Genomic DNA, 12,759 nt, shown 5'->3' on the forward strand with positions numbered 1-12,759 from the left:
GCTAGTGGCTAAAATCACCCAAAATATATGGTCCCTGAAAAAGTAACAAGTATACACCAATACCATATTTGTCAAAATATACATTATTTTTTAATCTTTCTGTTCTTATCTCAATTTGCAAAAATATTTTGAAACATCTCCTTTAACTATTATTCTTGTAAATGAGGGCAAATCTTTTAAAATCCACACTCTAGATCTTGAAAACATTTGAGAATAAAATAAACTGCAATAGGAGCAGTTAAATAACTACTACAAACAGCATAGGTGAAACAAGTCCCCACTATTAACTGGGAATCTGTGCAGGTGTTTTATCTAGTAAGTTCTGTGATATTACTAAATTTCTTCACAAACTGAGATACACAAATAGGTATTTCAAAAAATTCATTCATGGACAATATACAGAGAGATTCACAGCAGTATTTGGCAACCACCAATAAAATTTATTTACTATTGTCAAGTTGCAAAGCTACTAATATCATGAATAACTTAAATTATTGGTCTTCAAATGAAAGATTCAAGCAAAGAGAAAAATTACATCAAAATCAATATAATTTTTTACATGAATTAACTCAAAATATGTAAGAGGTTAATCTTACTCTTTCAAGAAGAAAATCAAATGACATAGTTTTAGTGTTACCTATATATTCTTTCCAGCTTTCACCAAGTGCTTATGACAAGTACCATTTAAGTCAGTTTCTTGAGTATGAAGTGTTTATAAGTTGCTATAAATTAACATTTTTTAAGCTTCATATCAAATGAGTTGTAGATCTGCTTAAAGTATGACTTCTTCTTTCAAAGAAGGAAGGCAGGCTGACAAGGGAGGGAGATGGGATACCCTGTAAAGACAAGACAAATATTTTTATATTTACATTTTTCTTTTAAAAAATTATAACATAGTTTAGCATGATGCATATTAGTTTAAAAATTAACACAATTAATTTTAAAACATCCAAAATTCTAAACTCTTTAAATAAATAAAATAATTTAAATTAGGGGAAGGGGGATAGGAAGAAAACATAATTAAAACTGTTTTAGCATTTCGAAAACAAAAAACAAATGAACAGGCTAGTTAACTACATATTAACTCAACTGGTTTACTGCTAATAGGGTATTTCGGTGTGACATTAAAGACTGTTTTAGGTTCTTTGAGAAAACTATAAATCAGTAAATTTTTGAGGTAAAAAGACAAACCCTAGTGGTTTCTTCTTAATCATAAAGCAAAATTAAGAGGAGTGAAATTACTTCATGAAAAATAATTCTCTAAAATTAAAGGTCATACATTCCTACAGTTTTTGTATTATGTGTATAATCCATACATAGGTGTAGGTATATAATTTTGCTCCATATAAAAACTGAGCAAAATAGCAGCACTTCTGATAATAGATTATTAAGTTACTAAGCTATCTAAATTTATTGTTTCAGAGGTCAAAGTTAAACATCATAAGAATTTTCAATAATAACAAAGGAACACGTACAAGAACACCAAAAACTTCAGAGCAGGTATAAAACAAAATGAATTATAAAAGAAAACTACTGCTTTATTTTAACATACATGAATGTCTAACTATAACTAAAGTTAGAGCCAACAAGGTAGCTGGCTGTAAATTCTCATCAACAAGGTAGTAAAATGTAGTATTTAAAGAGCTAGGTTGGTAAAGAATTACCATTCAGGTGATAACAAAGATGATTTAAGTAGATAGTATAAAAGCTTACATTTTCTTCAAGGGAAACGTTTATGATTTGCCATATTAAAAAGCATGAATTTTATATAAATGTCATAAATCTAAGATTAAGAATTAGATTTGGAATAAAAATCTACTTTACATCAAAATTATTACTATTCTTGTAAAATGATCATTTTCATAAATTGGAAAATTTCTAAGGGGATTGATTTTTTTCTGGACGTAAGAGTAAATTACCTAGCAAAAAAATTTTTATGTGCCAATACACAAGGAATCTCTATTAAGCTTAAATTGTTATGAATTCGAAGCAGTTATAAAGTTGTGAATTCAGAAGTACCCACCCACCTAATAATGATTCAGTGAAGAAAGAATACTTTCTTTTTTCACAAATATAAATTTCAAATAGCTAATAAGCTCACATTAAATTTTCACGAGGCTTGTTTCCATTATTGCTTGGCATATCTCCTAATTCTTCACAAATGTCAAAGATGACTTGGATAGGACTTTTTTTGAAATTTGAAAAATCAATACTTCCTTCTAGTATCTCTGAAAAACTAGCTCGTGAGGCAGAATGACGGACAGATCGAAACCAGGAGTTTTGAGAGCGCCCACCAGTAGAGTTTGAGCGCTGTACATAAACATATTTAGTAAATCCAATTATATTGCTTGTGGAAACAGAATGGACAATCTGTTAGAACAGAAATAAGCAATTGAGAAGAGGACATGAATGTCTTAAAGATATTTTAAGTACTTCTTATTTATATTATCTACAGAAAAGTGACAAAACCATAAATAATTTTCTAAAAATTTCCTGTAAAATCCAATTACATTCATTTGAAAAGCAATGCTTATAATAGCTACAGTTATATAGATGCAGATATAAAGAAGGGGCAGTACTTTGGCCTAACTGTATTTTGTCCACTTTAATTCATTTTATCAAATTTCTTTGCATATATTTATATTATCAAGCATAACTTCCCTCCCACTAGAAGGTTGACCTTCCTCCAAAATTTGTGTAAACATACTCATAGGTTAAACTGTAAGTCTCTGAGTTAGAGACTGAACTGGCTTTACAAAAAAAAAAAAAAAAAAAGAATTCTTGTGTATGAAGTACCTTATCTATAAATTTCATATAATAAAAGGTAACCATTCAGAAAACAGTAGGCCATTCACTATGTGCCAGGAACTATTCAAAGCAATTTGCATATATAAACTTATTTAATCCTTACAACTACTACCTTAAATTCATCTAACTGATAGTGAAATTGAAACAGAGAGATCTTTAATAACTTGCCAAAAGTCATATAGCTAGCAAATAGCAGAGCCAGGATTTGAACATGTGAGTTCCAGAGTTCATGTTGATAACCACTATTCAAACTGTTTCTCATTAGATAATCACATTGTGTGTGTGTGTGTGTGTGTGTGTGTGTGTGTGTGTGTGTTTAGTCCTTATACTTAACCCTATATGGTTAAGTACTTTTAACCTCTTTTCTCCTCAGCTGCAAAAATGAAGATAAGAGAATAAGAAACTTGCTGAAGGAAACACAACTAAGAAGTAAGAGTCACTTGCTTTTCTTAACCTTAGTAGATTAGATCAATAATAATTTTATAAAGAACAGATAGAGATACATCACTCACATAGTTAGTGACAGTGATAAATGTTAGAAATGTCCCTAATATTAATTATCTAATAATTCTGACATCACTAGGAATTTGAATTATTCAGAAAACATTTAAAAATATTTAAAACATTAAAAAATTTAGAACTATATCATCCTCCACATATGAATTTAGAATCCATATCACCCTCATTATATTCTACTCATCAGAGAAATAGTTTAAAAACAAAAAACAAAAAACCTCAATCTCCACTATATTCTTGGAGCCAATCTCCATAAACAGAACCATTTTATTATTTACACTAAAGTGAGGGGCCTAAATAAAACATGTTCCTTTTCTTAGATTTTTGAATGTATCTCAATCCCAATAAAATTTCATATCAAATTATACACTAAGTATGTCTCTAGTTCATTAAATGAAGTTTCTCTCAGTTACCTTTACCCAATAAAGAGGCTAAAAGTTTAGAGATTTTAAAAAAAGAGACTTATTAAGACTTCCATCTTCAAAAAGTTCACAAATTCCATACCAACTCCATAAATACGAGTAAGTCTTTAGCCCATTAGATCAAAGCCACTTACTGCTAATGATGATGTGCTAGACAGACGACTCATTACATGCTTGTCATTGCTGGAAGGACTTCTTCCCTCCACTGAGCTTTGGGATGTCATAAGGGCCCTTCGCAGAGCTCTTTTTGGAGTTTTTGAAAAAGAAAATGCTCTTGTAACCTAGAGATAAAAGGAGTCACAATTAATTAAGCATAGATAAATCTAATACAACTGATGAGAATATAAACAATGCCAAATATACGTGACGTTTTTCTACAAATGGTATACGGCAGAATTAGAATTTCTTTGGACAAAACTGTGGGAGAAGATGAAGTACTATATTGCAGACTATTCCACCATGCACTCATAAAGCACTACAGCCCAAAGACCTGGGAAATTAGAAACCTGGGTTTTTATCGGATTCTGCTAAAATTTGGTTGTGAAATCTTTAGTCCAAGGCCACTTGAACCTCAAGTTATTTATTAAAAAAGTGAAAGAGCTCATTTGACATTATTCAACATGTTTATTAGTATACATTAAACGCTGGGAGATACAAAGATGGTTAAATAAAGTAGAAGGCCTCCCCTCAAAAACAAAGAAAACAATAACAAAAAATTGTAGATCATGACTGCAAATTTTGCTCGAACTATTAAAATTCTAGTTCTACTTTTAAGATGTCCCGTTACATGGAGCGTCTGGGTGGCTCAGTCAGTATCTGACTTGATTTTGCCTCAGGGTAGTGAGTTCAAGCCCCATATTGGGATCCATGCTAGGCTTGGAGCCCACTTTAAATGAATGAATAAATAAATACCCCACTGCCAACATTCTTACATAGTCCTCAACTCTAATAGGTTAAGAAGGGAAGTGATCTTCATCATTAGGAAACTAAAACATACTTATGGTCAAGAATAGATCCCAGGTCTCCTGATTCTGTCAGTGCCCACTGCCAAAAAATATCTGAGGCAATATTTAAGATGAATGTACACATATCTACATCTAAACGATCACCAGTACATTTATAGTGAAGCATGGTGCATAGAAGCATCACTGTAACAAGAATGGGAGGGATAACAAGTTGTTATAATTACTGAGCAAAAGAATTTGCTGAACTAAAACTATTATCTCTATGCGCCATTTCCTAGAACCAAGAAAACAGCTCTGTTAGACTATCCTTATACTGGTATTTATGGCAATATTATTTTAGTATACTCTGAAAAATACATTTTGGAGATACGTTAAATAATAAGCTAAGATTCACCTTTTTTGAAGTCTTTTTAATTGCTCTAGATGCTCTACTCAATGTACTGTCCATATCTTTAGTATTTACTTCAAAGGATTCTGGATCAGCACTATACATAAGATTCTCCTGTTGAAAAAATAACCCTTTTTATTATTTTAAAATAAATAAGTAAAACAAAATAAAAATACACAACTGTTTCTAAAATCAAGGCTCTAAGCACATGGGAGTATATACAAACGAAGCTACTTGGGCTTTTTATATGCTTGACATAATTTCAACTCTTAAGTGTACTAATTTAAGGAGAGTAAAAAATTAGCATTCACTAAGTGAAAAATACATTCCAAGGACTATGGACACCAAAGCAACTGAAACAAGAACTCAATACAAAATCTTTTTAACAACCTTAAAACCAACAAGTTAGAACCTTAGTGGACATAATGCTTCAGTATAAAGTCTGCTATAAAACGAACATCAAGAAACAATTTCCTTGAGATTATCTCAAATTAAAACTTAGACTTTTTCCTTTTTCCTTTCTTCCTCAGCCAACATCTAGATGGATTCCAAATTGGAGGTTCTGAATCTGTGATCCTAGGAGTGCTAATGGATAGAAACAGGAGGTAGGTAACCTCCCTGAAATCCTGTGCAGAATTCTGTGTGTTCATAAATGCAAAGGTCAGTTTTCTGAGGAGTAGGTTTATAGTTTATGTTACATTCTAAAAGGAGTCAAAGAGTTCATATAGGCCAAGAACACTGATCAAAATTAACCTTAAATGAGACAACTAATTTTCAAGTAATCCAAAATATCACTTGCTCAAATTTCATTTGGGTTTTTTGAAGAAAGCAGGGGAGACAAAATATTTTTGCATACTCCTATAACCGATTTGCACTTTAAATTTATAAATCTAGGCCATGAATCAAGTTTCCCCGCTAGTCTAGCACTATTGAGACTATCCTCCACCACTGTCATTCTGTGGCTAGAGAGAATTTAATACAACCTTGTGAATATTGGTTTTTCTGAAAATGTTCTCAAATGCAAAATGTAGAAAATATCTGCATATTTAATCCACAGGAATTATGAAACAAGACAATGCACAGTAGTTCTTTGAAATAAAATGTTAAACCCCCTTGCAAATAATAGTCTTAAAAATCATACTCTACAGTTTGCTTGTTTTGGCTCTCTACCATTGACATCCAATAGACAGGCTTGATTTTGCCAAAGCTTCTTAAAACAAGCAAATTCATCATGCCTATTCCAGACCCTCTCTTTCCACTTTGTCCATTTGCTAAGACTGTCACTTATCTAATTCTGAAGAGGTAATATTATTTGCAATCATCAGTAACTTTTTATTTATTATTTTTTTATTTTTTTTTTTTAATTTATTTATTTGACAGACAGATCACAAGTGGGCAGAGAGGCAGGCAGAGACAGAGAGAGGGGGAAGCAGGCTCCCCGCTGAGCAGAGAGCCTGATGCGGGACTCGATCCCAGAACCCTGGGATCATGACCTGAGCTGAAGGCAGAGGCTTTAACCCACTGAGCCACCCAGGCGCCCCCATCAGTAACTTTTTAAAATGCTATTAATATTTTTCCTGAGTATAAAAAAATAATAATTCATTATAGAAAATTTCAAAGAAAAATTTAAAAATAAGAAAATTACCCACTGTTATGCCCAAGTTTTCATGTCTGAGAGACCACCAAGGAGCCAACACCGATGCAATCACACGAGGGTTTATTTAACAAGCTTAAGCTTGGGCCCAAGTATACCCGGTACAGTGGAGTAGGGACTTGGACCCCGCACTGGATTACAGTCAGAATTTAAAGACAGAGTCGGGGTGGACTTGGCAGTAGATAATTGGGCCACGACTGCTGGCTCAGCAGTAGCTGAGGACAAAGGGGATGTTCAGAAGGGCTATCAGGGTAAAGAAGACTGTCAGGATATTGAAGTCCTGGTTATTATCAAGTCAAGGCCGTTCTCCCTCTGAAGAGGCACGAACATGACAACAATTGGGAGTTTCCTGGTGGAATGTCACATTTCTCCTATCAAGTGTTCTTGTTAGTGAGATTTAGGTTTAACTTTGTTTCCATTTTCTTCAGCCTCAGCCTCCTTCAGTTTTATGGAGAGGAGGGTGATGTTAGGGCTTGAGGAACTGAGTTACTTGTAAATCTCTAGGACATTTGTAAACCAAGGGAGACTCCTGTCTTGCAGGATTGTGATCTCTGCAAGTTAACTATTTGTTTTTCTTGGCCTCCACACCCACCAAGTGTCATTTGCTATTAAAATAACAAATTAAGTGTCATTTGTTATTTACATTTACACACACTTCTTACATATATTTTTATATGCAAAAATGTTTTATTTTAACAAAATTGGAGTGGTTCTATTCAGTTTTATATCTTATATTTTTCAATTAGCTGTATATTATGGTTTTCCATATCATTATATACTCAAAGGAATTACTATTAATGAACAGATGATAAAAGTCTCTTCTGATTATAAGAGAATTAATTTTATCATTTCGTTATTTTCTAACACAAAATGCCTCTACTTTCTTCTCCTTCAGAAATATCACATCAGAAAAAAATAAAATACTTAGGAATAAACTTAATCAAAGAGATGAAAGACATACATTGTAAACTACAAAATGTTGTTGCTGAAAGGAATTAAAAAATACATGAATAACTGGAAAAATATCCTGTGTTCTTGAATTGGAAGATTTAATATTAACATGTCAGTACTACCCAAAGCAATCTACAGATTTGATAAAATCCTTATCAAAATCCCAGCGACTTTTTGGCAAAGAAAAAAAAATTTTCATGCCAAAGTTCATATGCAATCACAAGGGGCCCCAAATAGTGAAGACAATCCTGGGAAAAAGGCACAAAGCTGGCGGTCTCAATCTTCTTGGTTTAAAAACCTACTACTGGGGCGCCTGGGTGGCTCAGTGGGTAAAAGCCTCTGCCTTCAGCTCAGGTCATGATCCCAGGGTCCTGGGATCAAGCCCCGCATCGGGCTCTCGACTCAGCGGGGAGCCTGCTTCTTCCTCTCTCTCTGCCTGACTCTCTGCCTCGTTATGATTTCTCTCTGTCAAATAAATAAAATATTTAAATAAATAAATAAATAAATAAATAAAAACCTGCTACTAAAGGGTGCCTGGGTGGCTCAGTTGGTTGAGCATCTGACGCTTGATTTCAATTCAGGTCCCGATCTTGGGGTCACGGGATTGAGCCCTATGCCAGGCTCCTCCCTCAGCAGAGAGTTGCTGGAGAATTCCTGCCCCTCTACCTACACCCCACTCTCTTCTCTCTCTCTAAAATAAATAAATCTTAAAAAAAAGAAGACTACTATAATCAAAATAGTACTGTATTGGCATTAAGATATAGAATAGAAAGGAATGAAACAGAATGGAGAGCCTAGAAATAAACCCTCATATAATATGGTCAAGTGATTTGACAAGGGCATTAAGATTATTCAATAGGAAAAGGACAGCCTTTTCAACAAAGATGCTGGGAAAACTAGATATCCAGAGGCAAAAGAATAAAGCTGGATCCTTACCTTATATCACACACAAAAATTAATTCAAAATAGATCAAAGATCTAAATATAAGAACTAACACTATAAAACTCTTAGAAGATAAGAATACATAGGTCAAAACCTTCAAGATACTAGATTTAACAGTACTATCTTGGAGATAACACCACAGGCAGAGGCAACAAAAAAAAAAAAAAAAAAAAGAGATTTAATAAAAATTGGTAAACGTTGTACAAAAGACTCTATCAACTAAGTAGGTGGCAATCCAACAGAACAGGAGAAAATATACATCATATAACTGACGTATCTGAGAAGGGATTAATATCCAGAATATATAGAGAATGCCTAAAACTCAACATCAAAGAAAGCAAAACAAGATTCAACATTCACCACCTACAACTACATTTTCTTACAAGTTTTTTAAATGGTTTCACTTTTAACTCACGACTCTACCTACATACTTATGTCGATATGAGGTTAGGATATATATCTAATCTTCCCTACGTATTTAACCAACTATCGTAGCACCATATATTAACAATCTTATTAAATTGTTAAAGTACTATATTTATCATGTGTAAAGTCTTATTTCACGGACATTTATCCTTTTCATTGTGCAGTAATGTACTTATCATTGTAACTTTAAAAATGTAGTATCTCATAAAAGAAGTACAGTTCTTTACTTTTTTTATAATTGCTTTTTCTTTAAAAATTATCTTTGGAGTCATTCTGTCAAAATCCAGAAATTTCCTGTAGGATTTTATAAGAACTACAATGAATTGCAGCATTCTCATTCAGGAACATTATAGATTTCTCTGCAAAGTATTATATAGTTTCCTTAAAATAGAAAACTTTCATTTATCTCTTACAAGGCTATTCCTAAATTTATACCAAGTTTTATTAGAAAGAGGGGTCTTCCTTTCCTATACTTTCTAGTTGGTTACTGCCAACATAGAGAAAAACTACTGAGGGGCACCTGGATGGCACAGTCGGTTAAGCCTCAACTCTTGGTTTTGGCTCAGGTCATGATCTCAGGATCATGAAATAGAGCCCTGTGTTGGGCTCCACGCTCAGCGGGGAATCTGCTGAGGACTCTCTCTCCCTCTGCTCCTGCCCCCCTCCAGCCAACTGCCATGCTATGCTCTCTCATGAGCTCGCTCTCTAAAATAAATAAGTCTTTAAAAAAAAATAAAATAAAAACTATTAATATATATGTATTTATGAGAAACAAAGCAGTCAGGATTGTGATTCAAGCTCTGCCTACCCCTGAGTCTTCCTTATCCCCATTCACATACACCTGTAAGATTCTGCATTAAGATTTCCTACATCTTATAATAAAAGGATCACATTTCCTTCATTGCTGTACATATGATACCATAACTAAGCACAGCTGTAACTTTAGTATTATGAATTTGATTTTGTTCTCATTTCATTTTCAATTTTAGTTTCATATGATTTCATTTCAAACTGGCTTTCATTCAATAAACAAATATATATTAAAAACCTATTTGCTAGAAGTTTTTTATGTTCCTAGATACAAAAGGAAATTCAGAAAAGGGATGTTTTGACACAAATATCTCCTCCTTCATGATGTTTTGTTTTCAAAATTCAAAGTAATTCACCAATGTTCACTCTAAATTGGTCAACCCAAGACATTTTTAAAAAATTAAACACTTAAGGGATGCCTGGGTGGTGAAGTCAGTTAAGTGTCAGACTCTCAGTTTTGGGCTCAGGTCATGATCTCATAGTTGTGAGATTGAGCCCCACAATGGGCTCCACGCTCAGGATGGAGTCTGCTTAAGATCGTCTTTCCCTCTCTCTCTGCTCCTCCTGCTCATGCGCACGCGCTCTCTCTCTCAAATAAATAAATCTTGAAAAAAATTAAACACTGAAAGGTCCAATAGAATTAGGTGGGACACAATTAGAAGCTATAGGAGAATTAATTTAATAAAAGTGACTAGCTACAAAACTAACATCCATATCAAACATTAACTTACATACAAAACAACTAGAAAACAATTTAGCTAAAAGATCTCATTTATGAATAGAATTATAGATAGAAAATTACCTAAGAATACATCTAACCAGAAATTGATGTGTCTACACTCTTTTTTTCTGGAAAGACAGATGAAACTGTCAAAAGTTGCACTGCTGAAAAAAAGACTAGTGGAACAGGTGCATATGTTTTACTGGTGTATACTTCCGTCCATTTGATTTTTTCTTATGTGCAAATATTATTTTTCCATTTAAATTACAGAGTAAAATTCACAATATGAATATAAAACGAAATCCCTAAGCAGTTGCTAATAAAGAAAAGACATATTTTCCTATTGCTATCTTAACTATTAAGCATATAATAACAAATTTTGAACTGAAAAGAGACCAGATGGCTTCCTGTTTTCTCTCAACAAACAAATAAACTATTTCTAATTTGGTTAGGGTACATAGATAGGAGGTCTTTTACATTTCTAGAAGCTCTGGGTTCAGAATGCCTGAAAGACTAAGCACCTAGGTAGCTCTAGCGGCTGAGAAGACGTATAGCTGTTTGCTAAGATATAAAGATGGAAACACTTCCTTTAGTTCTCTACACAGAGAAAGGCAAATAGGGCAAATCACAGACAAAAATGTAAAGTAGGAGAAACTCTTCTTTATTATTCCAAGGTTTTCTTCTACTAGTCTTATCTTATTAACAGTTCCCATTCTCTCTATTCCAAATATTGAAAAAACCTACCCTGGGTGTACTGTCGTGACCTGGTCTTTCCCCAAGTTCTCCTCTCTCGTCCCCACTCATGCTTCTCAGACATGCAGTTCTGCAGAGGATTGGATACTGAGACTGTCTAAAGCCTCAGGGAAATGGTGGGAAATTCACCATAACCATTGCCAGAAAGAGTGATATATGGCTTTGTTCTTTTCTTAAGCTCTCAACTTGGCTTCATACTATATCTTGTGTGAGCTTTTTATACCTGAATCTTGGCTAAACTCCTTAGGCTTAACCAATTGGCCTCAAAAATACTAGGCAATTGCACTACTCATCTACCTCATTACCATAGTAATCAGTTAATGTACTCTTATAAACCTGATGAGTACCTCTCCACTCAACTCCATTTATACAATTCCAGGCAACTATGCTAAAAATCAACAGCAGAAGAAATACCAAGAAGACACCAGCCCACCTTAAGAGATATTCCTATTAGTGAAGTAAATTAAATGTTCTTTCTTGCAACCAAAGAACTTTATGTCAAAAAGTAAATTGTATGAAGACTAACATCAAGCATTTAAAGTTTTGATGAAATAATTTTGACCATAATTATTTTTACTATCTTTTATAGTACCCAACACTGAAATGTAAAAAAAGCTGAACTTGTCTTAAGATTAAGTTCCACTGATATTATAAAATGTTCTCGAATATTAGAAATTAATAAATAAAATACAGCATAACCACACACCAGACTTTTTAAAAAGTAATTATCAGTAAAAGCAAAGTCCCTCCAAATAAAAACTTTACTCTATTCCTCTAAATTAATCGTCCAAAAAAACTTTACTCTTCTAAATTTCCAAAATAAAAATAAAATTTATGCTAGAACTAAAACTCACTTTTAATAACATACTAATATAATTCTAAAAACATTTCATGATTTCAACATATCTCAAGGATTAAAGGCTAGAAAGGGAAGGAGTTCTTCAATAAGCCCCAAATTCACATGTACCTAAGACTCGTTCTAAAGACAGATCTGCAAATTTTAAGATTAGAAAGTAGTAACTGGGGGCACCTGGGTGGTTCAGTGGCTTAAGGCCTCTGCCTTTGGCTCAGGTCATGATCTCAGGGTCCTGGGATGGAGCCCCGCATCGGGCTCTCTGCTCAGCGGGGAGCCTGCTTCCTCCTCTCTCTCTCTTTCTCTCTCCCTGCCTCTCTGCCTAATTGTGATCTCTGTCAAATAAATAAATAAAATCTTCAAAAAAGAAAGAAAGAAAGAAAGTAGTCATCGATTTCTACCAATGAGAGACATATTAATTTCAGGAGAAATTAAATCTCCGCTACAAATGTATTCATGGGTATTAATTCAAAAGAAATTTTCCAGCATTTCTGACATCTTGAGCTAATGAGCCCACACACGTGAGTTATCAGACCCTTTTTTCTTTAA

At 33.5% G+C, this 12,759-nt stretch overlaps 1 protein-coding gene and 1 pseudogene across 1 annotated transcript in view; one reads left to right on the top strand and one right to left on the bottom strand.

The window, feature by feature from the left end:
* Nucleotides 1-753: 753 nt before the first annotated feature.
* ECT2 (epithelial cell transforming 2) overlaps nucleotides 754-12,759 on the bottom strand; it is a 61,572-nt gene continuing 49,566 nt past the window's right edge. The window contains 5 exon segments of the mRNA XM_032341091.1: nucleotides 754-836; nucleotides 2,102-2,192; nucleotides 2,194-2,370; nucleotides 3,881-4,027; nucleotides 5,106-5,213. Of these exon segments, the coding sequence (XP_032196982.1) occupies nucleotides 2,148-2,192; nucleotides 2,194-2,370; nucleotides 3,881-4,027; nucleotides 5,106-5,213 (477 nt within the window). The 3' untranslated portion in view covers nucleotides 754-836; nucleotides 2,102-2,147.
* On the top strand, nucleotides 11,471-11,866 carry LOC116567629 (annotated as a pseudogene).

This window comes from Mustela erminea, chromosome 1 (assembly GCF_009829155.1).
Source record: "Mustela erminea isolate mMusErm1 chromosome 1, mMusErm1.Pri, whole genome shotgun sequence".
NCBI lineage: Eukaryota > Metazoa > Chordata > Mammalia > Carnivora > Mustelidae > Mustela > Mustela erminea.